The sequence below is a fragment of the Benincasa hispida genome, chromosome 6 (genome assembly GCF_009727055.1).
Source record: "Benincasa hispida cultivar B227 chromosome 6, ASM972705v1, whole genome shotgun sequence".
Lineage (NCBI taxonomy): Eukaryota > Viridiplantae > Streptophyta > Magnoliopsida > Cucurbitales > Cucurbitaceae > Benincasa > Benincasa hispida.
The window spans coordinates 45,306,077-45,327,487 of NC_052354.1; the positions used below are offsets into that span (position 1 = coordinate 45,306,077).

Sequence of the window (21,411 nt, forward strand, 5' to 3'; positions counted from 1 at the left end):
TTTAATAAGATAGATTGAATTTAGATTAACAAATGATATATATAAAAATAAAAAGTCACACCCACATAAGAGACTACGACTCTATTTGATATTACTTTGACTTTTAAAATAATTATTGACATGACAACTGTGTTTTTAGAAAAATCAATCGTAAAAATAAGCAAAATAATGTTTGATAACTTTCAGCTTAAACTTGTTTGGTGAAACATACAAAAACATATTAATTTAGATATAATAACTGAAATAGACTTATAATCGAAAATTTAAAGTTTTTTATAGTTTGAAATTTTAAATAATTATTTAATATGATAAATTTTGTTTGTTATATATTAATTTTTAAATATTAAAGAAAATAGGCTTTATTTTTTAATATATATATATATATTATATATATATATATATATTATATATTTAAAATGATGCATTTTAACTCATGAAAAATAGAAAATAAATTTGATTAGGTAAAAATAGATAAATATATTAAATAAATTTCCTTTTAAAATATAAAATTGAAAACTAAATATTAATAAATAAAAAACTACTTAATTTTAGGAGAATCTAAAAACCGATAGAACATTGTTTTTTAAAGTAAACATCGAATTAATGTGTTTTTAAAAGTGATTTAATAGATTTAATTTAAATCTATTTTACCAAACTCAAAAAAGAAAAGTTTCAAATGGTTTTTTGACACGGCCAAGGTAATAATGCTAAACATCCTATGACATTATTGGGTGAATTTAAGGTTGGTGGCTCAAACGATAATTCTTTTTTTGTATACTCTCATTTTATACGGTTAGTTTATTTTTTCAAAACTGGTCAAAATGATCATTATATTACGTAGTATTACAATTAGCTAATCATGGGTTAAACTATGCTTTTACTGTGATATTTGAGAATTTTTAATTTGGTCCTCATAATCTAAACAACTTAAAAAAAAATTTAGCACAAACAACTTAAATATAGCCAATTATATCATCTATGTTGGTAAGTGTAAAAACTAGACTATGTTTTACATGCCATGATAATTAATAGGTTGAAATAGTGATTTAAGGGTGTATTTGGTATGTGAATAAAATAGAGAGTTGAGTTGAGTTGAGTTGGAATTATTATCTGGAGAGTTAAATTATCTGTGTTTGTTTGTAGAGTTGAGTTGAGTTGGTAATTATTATCTGTGTTTGTTGTATAGAGTTAGTTGAGTTAAGTTGGAGGATTTTATGCAATTTTTGTGAATAAGATTAGTTCTATTTTTTTTTCTGTTTGTTTTTTATTTCATTCTTTTATTTTTTAGTTTTATGCTTTGCTATTGTTGATTAATTTTCAAATATACATGTATTTTCTCAAATCATTTATGACATAAACTGGACAATCTCAATTTTTTGTCCTCAATTTATAGAACATAATAGATTATTTTTCATATATTCTTTTCAAAAACTGTAATAATTCTAATTCTCTTCAATCGGTAAAACATACCAACAAAATATATCATATTGCTGCTCAATTAATTGGTATATTGTATATTGAATGTTTGTATATATATTGAATGTAATTATCTCAATTACTAATTGATATATTGTATGTATATATATTGAATCTTGCTAACTTAACTTTATTATTTCACATATATACAGTTTATTTTTATACAATATTGATAGTATATTTGGAATTGAAATTGTACATAGGATAATTACCTTTCATTTGATTATGATGGTGAGAATGTGATGTATTACAGTAACATTTTTCATAAGATCACAAAAATAATATGAACCGACCGAACATGTGGCCGTTTCCAAAAAAAAATTCCACAAAATATATGTTCTTTTCGATACTTATAATATTAATTATATTTACAAACACAAAAATTACATGTCATGACGTATGCAAAAATTATCATTCTTTTCGACATGACAGTTAATTGTCCATTTGCTGTTATCCAAAAGAACTATAAACAAAATATAGGAGTGTGATCAGTCTACATGGTTCTTCCTAGTAGACGGAGGCAGTACCTCTTCCATGTGTGTTATGGTTCTGCAAAGAAGCAATCTGTCTTCTGAATGTCTGTGACAACGAGGTCAATAAGGGTGTCCTGATCATCTTCATCTAGGCCATCAATGTTGTATATGGAATTTACTACTTCCTTCCGGCGCCCGAACTCCAGCTCATACTTCTCATTTTGCCACGATGCAAGTCTACTCATGTGTGTGCTCTGCATTTCAACAGTCGATCTCATGTCGGTCATTTTGGCTTGGAATGATGGCCTCTTCCTCTTACTGCCTCGAGATGACTCGACAGGTACACTCGCTCTACCTGTATATTGCTCTGCTGGCTTTTCATCTATTTCATCTTGATTTAATGGTGATTCTGTCTGGCGAACCTCAGGGGTGTGATAGTCCTGTGATCCAAGTCGAATCTCATCTTCAGACTCTCTGAATGCATTCGTCGTATCACGTATGGGTCCTCACTTGATTGCCATACTGCTCTGTCTTTCCCAAATACGATGGAGAGGTCATCGTAATGTGGGAATGGCTTGTTCCACATCCCCTTCGCATTGGGATGACTCTGCATTGATACACATACACATTATTAATATTTATATTATAACACGTACCCATACATTTTTTTTCTAGAATCTTACCCGAACCCAAAGAACGAAAATCTCCCTATCGAACTGGACACATTTGAACTCCTCGTTCCAGCCGAACCCCGACTGACTTAACATCTCTGATATTGCGTTGTATTGTTTCTTCAGACTCCTCACCTTGCACTCAATGGTGTACTGATTCAATGCGCACCTGCACTTTCTCATGCAGAATTCGCTCCAAATGTTGTAGGTATCCTGGTCAAAACGTCCCATTGTCGGACCTCCAACCGGTCTCCACTAAATACAATAAAGCTTCCACCAACTTAGCGTCCTCCACCTTCGACCATACGTGTTTAGACCTCTTACCATTACCTGCCATTATGTTGCATGCATACATTTGTTGAATGAAGAGATGCTATAAATTAACCACATGCACAAACAAAGGATAAACTGCTGAAATTATATGTTCTAATTTAACTTGTTCACACACAGTCTTGGCACAAAACATTTTCACGACATACTTGGAATGTTCCATAATTAAATTTTATTCAGTAGTAAAAGAAAAGTAAGCAATGAACATTGAATAATCAGGCTCTTTGCCATTGAGTAAACATTTCGACCGCTAAGTCATCCCTAAACTTGGTCCATTCCTTCGATGATTCAACAAATTCAATATGATCCCCATCAAGACCAACTGATGCAGAATTCTCCTCATCGGGCATATCAAATATTGCATCGATTCCCATCTCCCTTATGATCAAGTTGTGAATAAGGCAACATGCAGATATTGTTCGACATTGGACTTGTATTGGGTAGAATGATTTTCCCCTAAGAATAGCCCACCGCCCCTTTAGCAACCCAAACGCTCGCTCGATAACGTTCCTTGCTGAAGAATGTTTCATGTTTGAAAAATTCTCTTGCAGTTGTCGGTGCGTTTTCTGCTCCACACCAATCGGATAGATGGTATCGTTCCCCTCTGTACGACACCAAGAATCCTTCAGCGTTGAGATATCCAGCATCACATAGATAATAGTATCTTGTACACGTTTTGAAATGTCATGCACATGTGTTGTGGCATGTACGCATGTTTAAATAATGTATACGGTTATTATAATACCTTTTGGAACCCTCAATTTGTACGGTCGCGAAACCGCAACCCTAAGAACCCTTGAATCGGCTGCAGACCCTTCCCATCCTGGCAAAACAAAGATGAACTCCCCATTTTGATCACACTCCGCAAGAACGTTTGTGGCAATCTCTCCCTTTCTCGTCCGATATCGAGGTCGATTGACGACACTAACATTCACTTTAATGTATGTGCCATCTAACGCACCTAGACAATTCTGTTTCTCTTAAGTGATCAGAATGAATTAAAAAATATATATATCGTTGCATGCATATTTATGACGTATTCATATAAAAAACTGAGTACTTTTTGTACCTGAAACCACTTCCATCTTCCATTGGTGCATGTATTTGTGATCGGTTCTGGTTTTTTTAACAAAACAGTGTGAAGTTGTAAGACTGCCATAAGAACTATGTTGAAATATCTCGAAAAGTTTATGCGTACCACTCGATTCTTGACATAGTGTGCAAGAATGTGTAGGAATATCACAACCATCTCTTCGACGTCCATACATCTTGTTGATTCCAAACAACCAGTCGACCATAGCATATTACATAGAAATGTAAAGGTACGTCTATCCATTCGGGTGCTTTCACGACATGCCAAGTCACTCTCGTAAATTAGGCAAAAGAAGGTCAACTACCTAATGCAGTGCCTAGCATATGTCAGTTGTCTTTCTATCCTTCGGTAATTGTTCAATAATGTGGTTAGTGTTATGAACAACTATATTTGAGAGTGCTAAATAATTCTCATGATCGAAAAGAGGTATTCAACAATATCCATCTTTATAGAGAAAGGGATACACAAGTTGTTCCTAAAAGGGTAAGGTATTTGGCGGATTATGTTACATGATTAAGAAAGAATAGTAAACAATGTCAAGCGTCGGTATTGGGCATATTGGGTTATAGTTTAGATTTATGGTGTTATTTTTCCCAATGTACCTATAATAATCTAAAAATGCATGTTTTCAAGGGCTTAGTGGGTTTTTTTCCTAAGGATAGGGTTGAAGGTATTTTAGTTAAGTCTTTTTAAGGGCCTAGTGGGTTCTTTTTTTCTCTCTCTCTTTCTTACTCTTCTTATTTTTTTCCCTAGATTGGTTTATGAACAATTTGTATCAGCTTCTAAAACTTGTCATACTCTTAGTTCCTAGGACAACAAATTTTCACCGAAAGATGTGTTAAAACGATGTATATAGAAAAAAATATGCATTTTTCCATACTTTCAAAACTTGGTGAACCGATTGTATGAATATTGGTGTGCAATATTATTTTTAATTCTTATGTCACCGATTAGAAACTATAGTTTTCAAAAATTAAACATTGGTTATAATATTAATACCATATTTTCATTACAATTACATAATTTTAAAAAAAAAAAAAATCAATTTTGATTGTGAAACGATAGTAAGACATACTAAAAATTAATCCTGAAATTAGATTGATAATAACACACCAAAATGTATAGAATATGTTCTTATTGAAGCTGGAAAAAAAAATTTAATTTTGAATGTTAATTTGAATGTCATTAATTAAAGAGTGAAATTAATTTGAATGTTAGTTGAAAGTAAGTAGCAGCCACGTTTGTAGTAAAGTCAAGTAAACACAAATAGTAAAATCAAGTAAATAGAAATAACATATTTTCATAAAAAAAAAAAACAATGAGGATCTCGCTCACGAGGATCTTCATGAGTGAGATCTATTTCCTTCTAGAGCTAGATCCTCATCACAAAATTAGCGAGATTCAGCCACATTTCTAGCGAGATTTCCTTCTAGAGCGAGATCCTCATCACAAAATTAGCGAGATTCAACCCACATTTCTAGCGAGATTTCCTTCTAGTGCGAGATACTCATCACAAAATTAACAAGATTTACTTCTAGAACGAGATCCTCATCACAAAATTAGCGAGATTTATTTCTAGAGCGAGATCCTCATCACAAAATTAGCGAGATTTCACTTGTCGAGGGTTGAAGTTTCGACTTATGTATATTGAAACTTCAACCTTCGACAACCCTTTATATATATTGTTTCCAAGTTTTTCTTTGTTTGTCGAGTTATGTATGTTGAAACTTCAACCTTCGACAACCCTAATATACATATTGTGTCCAAGTTTTTCTTTGTTTGTCGATTTCTCAACGTTTGATCTCTACATTAATCGAATCCTCATCCCTCGACTTCTAGCAAAACAACAATATTTCTCTAATATAAAAGGTATAATATTTCTCTAATATAATAAGTTTTGAAAATAACCATATTAATATAAAATGTCCTAGTTTTAAGAGGATAAAAAAGGAGAGTTTTAAGTGGGTAAAAAGTAATAAATATCCACCCAATCCAATAACTCATATCCATTTATCAAATACCTCCTAAATGAAAAAAATGGCCAACTAGACTTTGCTGATGTTCATATACTTTTTATTATGAATCTATATTATCAGAATCAATAGTTTATTTATTTTTATTATTAATCTATTTTCGCTGAGTGATTCTTGCTATATGTAATCTCTGATATCATGCTGCACTATGAATTTTATTGTATTGTGATTGTAGTTTTAATTTCAAAATATGGTCACCATTTTGATCCGTAAATTAAACCTTATCCATGATGCTCTATAGTAAGAAAGTGGAGCAATAGCCTGTAAACTTAATCGATAAATAAGTAATAATATTGGAAGATCGAGTACATAGTAAAAAAACACTTAGAGTCAATATCAACATAATTCGAGTCAATATAAGCATAATTTAATAGATATAGTAATTGTACTATCGAAGTTAGAAGTTCGATTCTCCTATTTCACACTTTAATTATAATACATTTGTAAAAAAAACACTAAAAAAAGGGATTTAAATCCTATTTTGATTATCCAACTCTAAACTTTATTTTCTTTTGGTCCCTAAACTTTTAAAATCGTCCGTTTTAGTCCTTGGATTTTTAAAAAGTGTTTATTTTGATCACTACGGTAAAGATTAGGTTAACAATTTAAAGATGAAATTTGTTTAAGGATGAAATTGAATCTAGCATGAGTGATGAAGGTGAAGTAAAATGTCAACAATTAAAGTGCCAAAATAGTGAATGACCAAAATCTTGAATGCAAGATGACTTTGGAGATCTCTTATAGAAAATTGCTTTACCACCTAACTCAAAATTAAAACTTTAGATTTTTAGTATGACTAACTTATTTGATGTCTAGTCATCAAAAAATATAAATCATCTCACTATTATGTTTAAAGGTTAATAGAAACAAAGAAATTGTTTATATACCTAATTTTTAAAGAATATAGAGGTGGTGGTGAACTAGGCTATCAAGAATTTGGAAGCCCTTGCGTTGATTATGAGCCTGTCAGATTTTTTGATTCAAGTTGGTGATTGTTCTTCTCAACCTATGATCGTTAATTGTTTGGTGGAGGAGATTGTCTCCTTTTCCGACTCCGGGTGTGTCTTTCAACTTTGGTTAGCTTCATTACCATACTTGATTTCTTTAAAAAAAACCTAAATTTTTAAAATAAAAACAAAAAATTAAACAGTTATTCAAGTAGGACCAGATTGGTAATTTTCTTGAAGATTTCTATCTTTTTCTAAAAAGAAAAAAAACTGAAGATTTCTATAGGTTTTGAGAACAGAAGAACTACAACAGAACGAGAGAGTAAAATGGGAAAGTTGGAAGAGAAGAAAACAAATTCAAAATCATTTTGACTGTAGAGCTGTTCCTGTTTCCTCCAAAGTCTCAACCAATCCATCATCCATTCATCAATCCATCCACCAAATTGCCAACCAGAGACTGCCCATTTCGCTCACAGCAAAGCAAAAGCCCGACCAACAGCTCAATCCCAATCCCAAACCCAAACCCACCAACTCCAGCCTCTCGAATCGCCCCCACACGCTCTGTCTTCCAACTTTCAGCCACCCCATTTCTCCTCCAGCACTTGCTTCCTCATTTAACAACAACCCACTTCACCGCCGGCAATGTCTCTCCGACCCACCACCCGAACCGATGTCCGCAAGAAGTCTTACAAGACCGGCGTCGATGCCGATGAGGCTAGGAGGAGAAGAGAGGATAATCTGGTCGAGATCAGGAAGAACAAGCGTGAGGATAACCTGCTTAAGAAGAGGAGGGAAGGACTTCTCTTGCATTCCCAGCAATTGCTTGATGCTGCTCAGAATGCTGCCGCCGCCGAGAAGCGCGTATGGGTTTTACTTGGTTCTTTTGTTTGGTGATTTCGATTGATTGGACTTGTTTTCGTCATTTTTTTTCATGTGGGGTTCTTTGATTTGCTTTATTCCTATTTGGGTTTCTGCGGAAATGGAGGATTTTTCTAGCAATTTGGATTCTGATTCGTAGGTTTTACCAAATCTGATTCTGGGTTTTGCTGACTAACTTCGTTGACCAATAGTTTTGAACCAGGGGGAAGTATTACTGGAAGTGATTTCCATGTTTAATTTTCAAAGAGAGCAATTTCTGTTTTATTTCCACGAGTCACTGTAGAATTGGGTTTCTATTATTTTGCACATTTGTGCCACTCTTTGGAAGAGAAGAGATACCCGAAACAAGGAAGAGGTAGAAAACCCAGAATGGGAACTTCCTTTTTTGAATCCTGCTGCATGTTCTCTCTCACTTTGCTCTAAATAATTTCGGCAGTATGTTTGAGTGTTGTATTGGTATACGTGTATTTGGATCTTGCCTGGTTTTGGATGTAATCTATTGGAAATTTGATTGTTATTCCATGATATGGAATCGTGTGTTGTGTATGCTTGCTAATCCAATAAAAGTTTCAGCTGTCCAGACAATGAAGATGAGCATAATTCTTTTGATCTGATTTATGTTTGATTGGTTACTTTGTTATTTCTTTGCAATTTCAGTTGGAGAGTATTCCTGTATTGGTACAAGGGGTGTGGTCTGCTGATACAGCAGGACAGCTTGAAGCTACTACTCAATTTAGAAAGCTATTATCTATTGGTAAGGGTGCTGTTGAAATAACTGAAAAATTTCCGTTCTGTTCTACATTCATTGTGGTTCAGTCTTGATTTGAACTCATGTGCAGAGCGTAGCCCTCCAATTGATGAAGTAATCAAAGCTGGTGTAGTTCCCAAGTTTGTGGAGTTTCTTGGAAGGCATGATCTACCCCAGTTGCAAGTTGGATTCCTTGAAACATTTTGTTCTCTTTTTTTTTTGTACCGTTTGGTTTTAATTGAATGGTTTGAAGACACCAATATGACTGATGATTTCAATGGATGCAGTTTGAAGCTGCATGGGCCTTGACCAATATTGCATCTGGAACATCAGAGCATACACGAGTTGTCATTGACCATGGTGCTGTCCCTATTTTTGTACAGCTTTTGAGCTCAGGCAGTGATGATGTCAGGGAGCAGGTTGACACAGATTCTTTCTTTTCAATCTTCTTTTTATTGATGGCAGTAACTTTTCATTAGGCATTGAGAACTGATAGTGTTTACACTAAAGGACGGCAAAGCTTTTCTGACTGATGGAGGTTATACATAAGCACGTAGTTCAGTTGGTGAAAACCTGTGAAGGGTAATAACTACGAAATAAGCTTGGTGGGAATGCGAATGTTCCATTTCTAGGCCAAAAGAATGAATGTAAATAATCTGTTTCTTTTTTTTTTTTTTTTTCTCGGTGACAGCCAATGATTTCACTATAATTGTGTTTTTCCGGTAGAATAGTCGTACTCATTTCCAGATTATGATATGCAAGGGTTTGCTCTAACATGTTTACTGAGGAGGGGCAGATCCATTTGAATTTGATTCCTATTACAATTGTTGCTCCAAGCCTCCAAGAAAGCCTAAAAAATCAACGTGAAGGACATGGTGATTCAGGTCTTCCTCTTGTTTTTAAGACATGCACCATTTTTGGGACAAACTCGTAGGTAGGAATTCTATCAGTAGTATTCAGTTTTTTCAAGCATTAGTGTCCACAAAAAGACACTTAACCTTGAGAAATTTTCTCCCCTATGCGCACTGTAGAAAGAGTGGGTACAAGGTGCAAGGTGATAAATATATATTTAATTCACAAGAGAAAATGATACTTGTTATCCACTGGGGCAATTTCCAGATTCTTTTATCATCCCTTGAAGAAGGATAGAAGGCATTAATATTTTCCGTAGCATTTAGTAAAACAAGGATCTCATTTATCTTTTGGTCAAATTCCAGCTCATGCTTATTAGTTCATTGCCCTCGCTATAGTTGAACATGCTCTTCTATTACTAGCAATGGCATGCGGATCAGGGAAGGAGCCAGAAACAAAGCTATTTTCCACCCAACAATCTCTGCACAGTCTAATCTTCTTCCCATTTTAGCCTTGGAGACTATAAAATGACTTCAGAAGATGCTGATTTTTTGTTATGAAATGCCCGAGGCATATAGTACTGGTCTTCATATCAGGAGAATACCAGCCTGATGGAGAGATCTGTATTTGCAATTTTTTAGTGATACCATGACCAGAGGGTGTGTCTTGTTCGTTTGGGTATCTCCATAGCCACTTCGAAGAGAGAGTTTGATTGTGATAAATTAAGTTACCAATTATCATTACCCAACTGCACCAATCATCAATAGGGAGCTTTACTGTATTTCAACTGACAAGGTGGTACCTTTAGCATTAGAATCATCATATCATACTGTAAAAAGTCTTTGAAGAGCTTCTTCCAAGGAAATAGGGATTTTGAAGACGGAAATATAATAAGTTGGAATACTGGAAATTACATGCTGAATTATGTGAATGTAAGGCCCCTAGTTAGGATAATATTGGGATTATTAGTATTAGTATTAATAAGGGCTTAATAGTAAATAGCTAGTAAATATGTAAGGGCTTTTAGTATAAACAGAGGGAGTGGGAGGGGAGAAGCGAGGAAACATTTTGTGGAATTTCCTAATTTGGAAATTTGGGAGAATCTAGCCCTCTCGAAAGGCTAGTGGTTATCTTCTTACTTTTCAATGATATTATAGCATATTCCAATATATTTCTATATTTGATTGTTCTTGAGTTTATTCCGTGTTCTTGAGTATTTTCTTGTTAAGAGGTACTCTAACCGTGAATTTACTCCTTTTTATAAAATTTTCAAAAAAAAAAAAAAAAACTCCCCCCTCTTAGTCTATTGTTTTTCCATTTGCTAAGTTTGTTCTTAGTCTTGCTTTCCCATTGGACTCCAAAACGCTTCAACAGTACATTTAGTGATGTAATAGGATAGGGATATTTTGGTAAAATCAAGTTAATCTTGGTTAATCCTTGATTAATTACATTTTAATTACCAATTTAGTTTTAATCTCTTTTAGTTATCCTTTTGGGACTCTACTAATTCTCTATAAATAGAAAAAGTCTTCTTGTATTAGGACACATTGGAGATTTCTCTCCTTTTAGCATTTAGGCTATATCAATTTAGTATCAGAGTTTCCAATCTGGGCCAAGCTGACTGTCGCTGGTGGAAGTCCGAGAAACTCTTGGCGATGCCGATCGCAAGAGGGAGCTTCGTGAGTTGTGCTCTTTACCAAACACACCTAACTAGGGGAACCTTTTAAATTCAAGAAAATTGAAAAGAATCTTGAAGAATCATCCAAGAATGGAATTTTATAGAAGATCTAGTGCATTTTGGGACAAAAATTACTATTTGTGCTATGAAGAACGACCAAGAAGGTTCAAAACATGTTAGAGAAAATTTAAGAATCAGTCCTACAACAATTTTGATGAAGAAACTTGTTCAAGAACACTCATTTTGCACATCAATCTCGAAGTATTGGAGGAAATGAATAAGGAAGCTAAGAAAATCCAACGGTTGTTGGGAGAGATGACTCAAAACGTGGAGCAACTTTCTGAACATTTGCTTCTTAAAAAAGAATTAATGCAAGAAAATAAAAAATCCATCCAATGGGATTGTGAAATCGGGCAAAAAACGAATGGAAAAAAAATCTACTGCAAAGATGATGACCAACCACACAAAAAGAAAATTGAAGAAATTGTTGACAGCAAGGTTAAAAAAATCAATGAGATTAACTCTGAGATTGCACAACATGAATCGGACGAGGAGGAACAATTGATTAATGCAAATGATGGTGGGACGTTGAAAGCAAAGACACGACAGAAGCATAAGAAAACAATACCCATGGGCGTCCTACTTCGAAAAGGTTCAATATCCTAATTGCAGTCAACCACAAAACAACGTGGAAGATGATATGTTCGAAATTGAAAAAAATTGGGTTTCTGAGTGGAATAGACGCCAACATACAAGAGGTTGAATTAAAAGTTGACGAAGGCAACTCATGTGAGGAAGAAGATGAAATTGACCTATTCATTGCACGACATAATTCAAATGATTTGACCCATTACCCAATTGACTTGACCTGCATTTGTTGCCAAAACATACCAAAAAAATAACATAAAGAATTTGCATCTTTCATTTTCTGCCCACGCCTAAAGATGACCAATTTTCAAATTTTCGATAAGGGTTTCACATTGTCAAAGGATTTATTTTCACCAATTGAGGATCATATAGCCAGAAGATTATTGTTTGAGATCTTAAAAAGGATATATAGGGAAAAGATAAATATACCATCTATTAATTGGATTGTTGGAGATCTTACAAAGGATATACACAGGGAAAAGATAAATATACCATCTATTAATTGGATTTGCAGGGAAAAGATAAATATTTCACCGATTAATTGGGCTCAAGAAATTTGGATGTTATTGATATTGGTTGTTCAAAGGTGTTTCCTTTTGAGTGGCTTACTTTTTTATTTTTACTTTCATTTCCGTTTTAAAACTTGAGGACGAGTTTCTTTAGGAGGGATAGAATACGATGTAATAGGATAGAGATATTTTGGTAAAATCAAGTTAATCTTGGTTAAACCTTGATTAATTACATTTTAATTATCAATTTAGTTTTAATCTCTTTTAGTTATCCTTTTGGGACTCTTGTAATGCTCTATAAATAGAGCGAGCCTCCTTGAATTAGGACACATTCTCATTAATAAAAAAACTCTTAATTTGGTTCTTGGAGATTTCTCTCCTTTTAGCATTTAGGCTACATCATTTAGATAAAGCATTAGCCTATTAGTTTTAGTGCTCTGAAAGGTATTGCCTTTGCCTCAACCTCACTACAGCTACAATTAAGCCCATTACTGATGATATAGTGAGATTCCCCTTCATTTCTAAAGTTATTTCAAAGAGGGCATGTATATTCATTAGATTTTTGAGTTTTTCTTTGCCATAGCCTGTAGTTTCTGAAAATGTGAGTGTTGTCAGTGAACTTGAGTGGGTTATGTGAAAGCCATTGTTACCAGTAGAGGAGAACCTTTGACCAAGGTCATTTTTGAAGCTTCAAATTTCCAATAAAAACCATCTTATTGATTTAAATTCTAATGTTTGTGTTGATTTTTATGATATAATAATATGAATGGAAGAATTACTGGAATAGCTATGATTGTGCTTCGTTTATCCTCAAAATATTGATTTCCATCCTTTCGGGAGCAGCGGATATACTCAGCCATAAACCTTTCATAAAGTTATTTCTGTCCAATTATGCTATGCCTTGAACTTGTTTCAAATTTCTATTAAACATTCTGCGTTACTGTAATGATGGCATGTTTGCCTTGATGGCACATTTTTTCACTTGTTATTGTTATTGTCTTTTTCTGGACTACACTACTATTGCTTGATTTGTTTTAATAATATCGTTTCCTTTTTCTTGCTCAGGCTGTGTGGGCCTTAGGTAATGTTGCTGGTGACTCTCCAAGTTGTAGAGATCTTGTTCTTAGCCACGGTGCCCTAGTGCCGTTACTTGGCCAACTAAATGAGCACTCAAAATTATCCATGTTGAGGAATGCAACATGGACTTTATCTAATTTCTGTCGTGGGAAGCCTCCAACTCCATTTGATCAGGTTTATATTTTGGTTGACCTTGTGGATTCAAGATCCAACTTTGAGTTTCTTCTAACATTACTTCTATTATTGTGGATGTTGTGTTGATTAACTTGCACTTACTCAGGTGAAACCTGCTTTACCAGTTCTAAGGCAACTGATTCACTTGAATGATGAAGAAGTTCTAACAGATGCCTGCTGGGCTCTCTCCTACCTTTCAGATGGCCCAAATGAAAAAATTCAGGCTGTAATAGAAGCAGGAGTTTGCCCAAGACTTGTGGAGCTTCTGCTGTAAGCTCCTATATCTTAAAGGATCTCAATTAAGCACACCTTAATCTTTGCATTTTTTTGATAACTGAGGTGTCAGCCTCTCCTTACCTGTTTATGGCGTACCTCAACAATCCTGAGGATGTTATGCTCACAATATATCGTAAAAGCACGGACTGCTAGCACATCTCAATGCCTTTTCTTATAATGATTACACATAATTTTTTCCCTTTCTTTCTTTCTTTTCTTTTCTTTTTTGTTTTTCCTTTTCCCCCTCCCCCCTTTTTTTCCTTTTTTTTCCCCATTTGTTACTAACCAGGATTTGTTTCTGTTAGACACCAATCACCATCAGTTCTGGTGCCAGCTCTTCGAACAGTCGGAAACATTGTTACTGGTGATGATGCTCAGACGCAGGTACCTGTTTATTTTTTTCTATTCGATGGTCTTTCCATTAGTTTAATTTCTCGATGTATTGATTTTACTAGAAAAAGACAGAAAAGTGGTGTTTGCCTCTTTTTTTTTGGGATTAATTTTGTTCTGTGAATCTGCTTTTTCTCTTCATCTTCTCTTTACTTCCCTTGTCAATTTCAATGATTTTTCTGTATGCTTCTTTTAACCTCCCTCCTTTTCCAGTTTGTGATTGACAACCAAGTTCTACCTAATCTCTATCAACTTCTCACTCAAAATCACAAGAAAAGCATCAAGAAAGAAGCTTGTTGGACAATCTCAAATATCACGGCTGGAAATAGAGCTCAGATACAGGTAGCAAATTGCCTTTTGTTATAGATTCTGCTTTTTGAAAGAAAGTGGGCCGAGTTCAGATAAAAAGGCAAGAAGGGCTTGTTAGTTTGCATTTTAAATTCTTCTGCAACCTTCGAAATTGACGGTTATTATCTGTTCTGTAACTTGGAAAAAATGTCAAGGAAACGTGGTTCTCCCCTTGTTTCTGGATACACCTATTATAAAAGTTTGAGGTGTCTGTTCAACATGATTATAACGTTGAATTGGTATGTACAGGCAGTTATTGAGGCAAATATTATCCTTCCTCTTGTTCATCTCCTCCAACATGCAGAATTTGACATCAAGAAGGAGGCCGGGTGGGCTATTTCCAATGCTACCTCAGGAGGATCTCATCAGCAAATTCAGTAAGAAATAGTTTACTAGTTCTTGGCGCTTTATGATTTGCAGTCCTATATAAACTATATGTGCCTTCTCTGAAAAACATAGCTTCCATTTAGAAAATTGAAAGAATACAATCAAACTTAAAAGAACAAGACCCCATCCAAAAAAAAAAAAAAAAAACTAAACTATAACACTCAAAGAAATAATTGGCCTAAAGCATTAGTAACTTCTCTTAAAAGTTGAAGCTCAAATCTCCACAATTTGTTTACTTATAAAAAAATCTCCAATAGATAAGATATTGTTTAAATCACTTTTGTTAGGGTTCAAAATCACTAGAAAACATGTCCTTAATCGATTCGATTTTACACTTTTAGGCATGATTTTTTTATACCATCCAAATTGATTTTGAAGGATTAAAAATATATTTTAGAATGATTTTGGACACGATAAATATTTAAATCAATCATGTCCTAAGAGATAAATGATGATTATATAACTTCTTACCGCAAGGAAGGTGTTAAATCTTGCAAAAATCCAGATCTTTAAGTCGAATACTTTTGAAGTTCTTTCATTCATTTCAAGTCAAATGCTCAACAAAACGTCAAGAAATTCTACATACTGCCACAAAGTTCCTTGTACCAAGATAGTGGACGAAGCAAGATCTTCTTCATCATCTGGTGATAACCTTTTTTATAAGCCAAACATGCCTAACATCTCAAAAGAAAAATCATCAGAAATCAAATACGTAATGGAAAGTCCTCATAAGGTATGGTCCATACCCTCAAACGCATTTCCCTAGAGCGTGCAACAGCAGTGTATAATCTCTTGTCGTGGGGATTCTTTTTGTTCAGTTGCCTCCTTCCTCGCTGGAGAGAGCATTTTGTTCGGTCTGGTTCTACCCACCTTGGGTTGTATTGAGGGTATAGTGTTAGTTGTCGGTCCTAACTTTGTTGTTTTTACTAAGAGTGTTCCAATATAGCCCGGATTCCGCTGAATATAGTCAACAGTGTCAATCATTCCATATAAGAAGTGCCAAGGAAAAATTTTGATTTTCTTGTAAGTTGAAAGTCTAACCTTCCACGGAAAGGAGAATAAAGTGTTCGTGGAATGAGGACTAAATATGCCTGTTACTAATGTTAAATTGTTGATGAGCGCACCATATATTGTATCTTCTTTGGATCAAAAAATCATTTGAACCACCAGACTGACTAAATTTTATTTCTGGCTTGGTTTCTTTTAAATATTTAGAAAGATCGATTGAATTTCAGTTGCTCCTGGCCTAGTATGTTGTTAGGTTTCGCATTTCACAAATAACATCCTAGGCTTATCAGATTGCATGACATTGGTCATCGACTCATTATTTTAGCTATGTTTTTGCTGGAAAAAACTGTGGATTTAGCATAATCATTTATTTGATTCAGATTTCTGGTGACTCAAGGCTGCATCAAACCGCTCTGTGACCTTTTAACCTGTCCGGATCCGAGGATCGTGACAGTGTGCCTAGAGGGGCTTGATAACATACTCAAGGTTGGGGAGGCTGACAAGGACATGGGAATGAATGGAGGAATCAACATCTATGCACAAGCCATTGATGAGTGTGAAGGACTTGATAAGATCGAAAACTTGCAGAGTCACGACAACAATGAAATCTACGAGAAGGCGGTGAAGATGTTGGAGAGATACTGGGCAGAAGAAGATGAGGAGCAGGAGCAGAACCTACAGCAGAATGGAGATGTGAACCAACATGGCTTTGCATTTGGTGCAAACCAGCCAAATGTTCCTCCTGGTGGGTTCAAGTTTGGGTGAAAATGGGTAGCTTGTGAAACTGTTATATCAAAAGATTTGTAGGTCCCTTTGGTCTTGTTTCATTCTTGATTGGTTGATGTAGTGAAGGGTTCAACTTTTATGCCGTTTAGCTTGTTTGGTTCACAAGGGGTCAGGGTTTTTTATCTGGTCCATGATTGTTACTTCTATGGAGTTTTGCCCTTATTTTTTTTGGTCAGCCAAGCCTTATCTATGTCAAGCCTTTTTCCTTTCTTTTTAGTACTATATATATATTGCTTTTTTCAGAATCCAAAACTTAACTTTGTATTTACACAAAACATATATACATATTGGTCTTTTCTGCCTGTGGTTTCTACTTTATGCCAAATCAATATCCTACATTGGCTATAAAACAACACTACATATGTTCCTAGCTTCACTCATACCTGAGAAAATTAACAGTGATTTTGTTATTTTTGAAGAGATATTATAATGATTTGGGCGATTGTTCTCATGGTCAGAGAAAGTAGGTCAAGAACATTTATGGTCCCTTTGCCCAAAAAAGAGGAAAAAAAAATCATTTACGATCGGTAGACTTTCATAAAGCAATAATTTAGTACTGTCAAATGTGTAATAATTTAGTTCCAATACTTTGAAATTTGTAAGACTTAACTTTTATACTTTATAGAAAAAATTGTTTTCGATCAACTAATTAATCTACATAAATTTTACTAAATCTTAATAATATTATTCACAATAAGGACTAAAACGTTATAAATTGCAAAGTACATGGATCAAATTGATACTTATTCAAGTTTAAAAATTTAAATTATTAAAATTTTGAAAACATATGAACTAAATCGTTACCAACTCAAGTTTAGGGACTAAGTGTTTTTTAGCCAAGAATATACTGATAATTTCATTTATAAGGTCGAAGATTCAATTCTCTACCTATCCGATTATGTTATTATTTCATTTTTTTTGGGTATATATATAAAACTACATAAACATGTTTTTAGTGGAACTTTTTCCATCTCTAAAATTTAAAACAAACGAGAAAAAGAAGATGAGTTGTTGCACTAATTTGATTTATTTATTATTATTATTTACAATTGGTGAGAGTAGGCGTGTGCAGAGGTGGATCGGAATCAGTTTTCCAATCAAATTGTCATCGAACCAACTATGGTCGATTTAGTAAATGTTCAAACCGATCTCGATCGTTAAAAGTGGAAATCGGCTATCAGTTGATCGGTCGGTTTTATTCTTTGAAATTTTTTTTAAAAAAATTTTGGTTTGAATTTTTCCCAAACCAACATGGATCAAGTCCCTCCTCTTCTCCAACTGACTGCCTTCGGTTTGATTGATTTTGGTCAATCGACTCGATTTGTCGGTCTATCATCTCACCAGGTGGATGTAGGGGCATGCTTGGATTGACCTCTCTACAAAAAAATATTTGCTGACTAATAAATTGATTGTCAAATGTGCAATTAGAAGACTATAAAAAAATTATCTGTATTATATTAAAAGAGGCAACAAGGAGAGAATTTTTCTCTTCCCTTTTTACCCTTGAGAATTTCTATTTTGCCCTCACAATCCTTCATAATGTTTGTAATATATAGTTTTTGTTTTGCTTTCACCACATTTAATTGTACATATCTTCTAGAAGAAAGATATCACACCTTTTTGACTCGATACATCACTTCACATAATAACTAAAATTCATATAGACACATCCTTTCACGTTATAACTACAAAGTTTTTAGTCACATTCCTTTATATCATAACTATAAATTTTATATTCATTCCTTCACGTTGTAACTACAAATGTTTTAGAGTTTAAATTAAATATAAACCTTTTATGTTTTTCTTTCGCCCTACGTCTATTTTCAAAATGTCCCATGATCAAAAGAATTTTAAAATGATAGTATTGAAGTTTTTATTCTCTCTCTCTTTTTTTTAAAGGTATTATAATTAAAGTGTGGGGTGGAGGAATCGAACCTCTGACCTCAAGGTTGATAGTACAAGCACTTGAATTACGCTTATGTTGGCAAAGTTTTCATTCTCCATTTCAAGATAGTTGCATTCGTCCTCTGTATCTTCCTTTTGTTGGTTCTTTCTTTCGTAGATTTATGTTGCCATTGCCACCCTAAGCTCTTATTGGATAGTGAAGCCTCTAAGGAATTCCTTAGTACTCTTTCATTCCTAATGGAAACCAAGTGAGTCTCGCCCTCTTTAATTTTTTTTTTTTTTTTTTTCTTTTTAAAGAAAGAGAACATATAATGTTAAGTAAAAAAAGATTGAAAAGATGGAGAGATTTGAAGCAAAAGTTTCAATATATTATTCCACTAAAATTGAATACAGCTGGTATAATGAGGCATACATACAAAGATCTATACAAAAAAGGAAAATACACATGTCAACACGAGACTGAATAATGATCAACAACCAAACAAGATAAATCAAATACTACATAATTAACCACTAAATAGAGTAAAAAACAACTTTAATTCTATCGTTTAACATTAAGTTTGGATTTATAAGATATGCAGAGTGGGGGATTAAAAGAAATTTCTGCAGTTCTTTTTATTTATTTATTTTAATATACTAATATAAAAGGGGTTATGAGAGAGGAGAAACTTTATCATCCTATTTTTGTCATTCATCTTTAAATAAATATCTAATATATCATCAATTTTAATTATTTGTACATTTTCTTTTCATTTTTATGGGTTTTTTTTTTTCAAAAAAAAAAAAAGTCTTCTCTAAAGAAGAAAATATTATAAAAGGGACATCATTTCATTGGGTAGCAAAGAGAGGAGAGGGAAAAAAAACCACGTACAATCACACCGTGTATAATTAAAAACAACTGTATGTGATCCTTTTTGTTTTTCAAAATAATAAGTACCTTTTCGTTTTATTATTTTTTTAGGTTTTTTGTTTGTTTGTTTCTTTCCTTGTTTTTTATTTCAATTTTACACCTTTTTGGTTAACATAGTAAATTGTTGTATTTTTTTCCTCAAGATTAGGGTTTAATTCTGAACTTATGTGCACTTTTTTTTTTTTTAAATTAATTTTATTAAAATATATAATTTTTTCCGTCTCTAGAAATCACTCTATTTCGAGAAGTGCGCTAAATAATTATCGGTGACATAATAACATCAAATAATAAGTCATCTTATTTTGTCTATTTTTCTTATTAATTTTATTTTACAAATTTCATTTTAATTATATCTAAAGATGTCTACCATTTCTCCACGGGGACGGGCCCGTCCTAGGGCGGGGATTCCCCGATTAGGCAGGAATGGGGGGAAAAAAATTTCTGTGAATTAAACGGGGACCAGGATGGAGAATGCATTCCCTGTCCCCACCCCCGCCCCATTCCCCGTCCCCGCCCCGATTAACTTCTACATATTTATTTAGTATAGTTATTTAATATTATATTATTATTATTATTAATAGTAATATTACATTTAAATTTCAAATTTGATTATTTATTGGTAAAGATAATGAATATGTTTAAACAGAATAATTAAATTTAGATTATATATGTGAATAATTTGATTTATATCTATTTCTTTCTATTAAAAAAATTAATTAGTTTTTTTGGCCAAAAATTGAGTAATTTTATCTTTAAATTCAAATTGTCATGTAAAAATTAACCATAATAAATAATTTAGTGATAAAGTTAATTATTTAATTACAATTTACTTATATTAGTGATTTAAATTAATTAGATTTTTACACAAAAAAAAAACTAATGGAAAAAATTACTTGCGGAGAACCCAATCCTCACGAATTCTCCGCGGGGAATCCCCACCCCGATCCCCAATGAAATGGGGAGCAAGGATGGGGATGGGGAATGACATCCCCGACCCTGCTCCGCCCCGTGGACATCTCTAATTATATTACATGTATTTTAATTTTATTCATATCACATCTACTTTGTACTTTTTTTTTTCTTTTTCTCTACTTTTATTCATCTCAGATATTTAAAATTTAAACTCAATTACAAGTATGTTCATTCAAAAATTTTATTTTTGCATTAGAAATTATGTCTCAAAATTTTCTATCACAATTTTGTTATTTATATTTTAATTTAAATGGAGAAGAAACAAATATATTTAACTTCACAATTTCAATCTTTATTTTAAAAAGTAGAATCATTATCCAATCAGGTTATATAAATTAGATTATCTTGGTTGTTTTCACATTTTAGTTTTATTGAACCAATGATTTAAAATTCTTTCATTTCTAAGTTAATAGATTCTTGAAAAAAACCATAATTACATGGTATAATTTTTAATAAATATATTGTACAATAAACAATAAACATAAAATTTTACATTTACAATAAATATGTATTTTTAGGTGCTTTCTTTTTTACTTTAGTTGATGACAATTATATACTAATTGAACTTAAAAGAAAAATAAACTCTCAATCCAAATTTAAATTTTATCATACATATTACAAATATGTTATGTCATGAACATTATAAACATTTTAAGCTACTTGTGTCGCACGTGTCTATAACTAGTATCGATTAGTTGAAGGATTATATGAACCTTCTGGCCTCTTTGTCTTTCCCTTACGGATAGAAAATACTCTAATTCTGTCTTTCTTTTTTGGAGGGCTCGTGAGATTTTGAATCCTCGTGATCTTTGCATTTTCACGTCCATTGCTTTTGTTCTTT

General features: G+C 33.2%; 2 protein-coding genes across 2 annotated transcripts; one reads left to right on the forward strand and one right to left on the reverse strand.

Annotated features, from left to right (window-relative positions):
* Window positions 1–3,165: 3,165 nt before the first annotated feature.
* Window positions 3,166–4,248, reverse strand: LOC120079259 (putative nuclease HARBI1). The gene is made up of 3 exons (XM_039033417.1): window positions 4,020–4,248; window positions 3,696–3,911; window positions 3,166–3,554 (listed from the first exon to the last, which is right to left on the reverse strand). The coding sequence occupies exons 1-3, from the start codon at window positions 4,246–4,248 to the stop codon at window positions 3,166–3,168; spliced, it is 834 nt and encodes a 277-aa protein (XP_038889345.1).
* A 3,073-nt stretch (window positions 4,249–7,321) lies between these two features.
* On the forward strand, window positions 7,322–17,092 carry LOC120080145 (importin subunit alpha-4). The gene is made up of 10 exons (XM_039034713.1): window positions 7,322–7,884; window positions 8,560–8,656; window positions 8,742–8,833; window positions 8,938–9,069; window positions 13,403–13,588; window positions 13,695–13,858; window positions 14,170–14,248; window positions 14,468–14,596; window positions 14,852–14,979; window positions 16,378–17,092. Exons 1-10 carry the CDS (start codon window positions 7,666–7,668, stop codon window positions 16,760–16,762), a joined length of 1,611 nt encoding a protein of 536 aa, XP_038890641.1. The 5' UTR covers window positions 7,322–7,665; the 3' UTR covers window positions 16,763–17,092.
* Window positions 17,093–21,411: the final 4,319 nt, after the last annotated feature.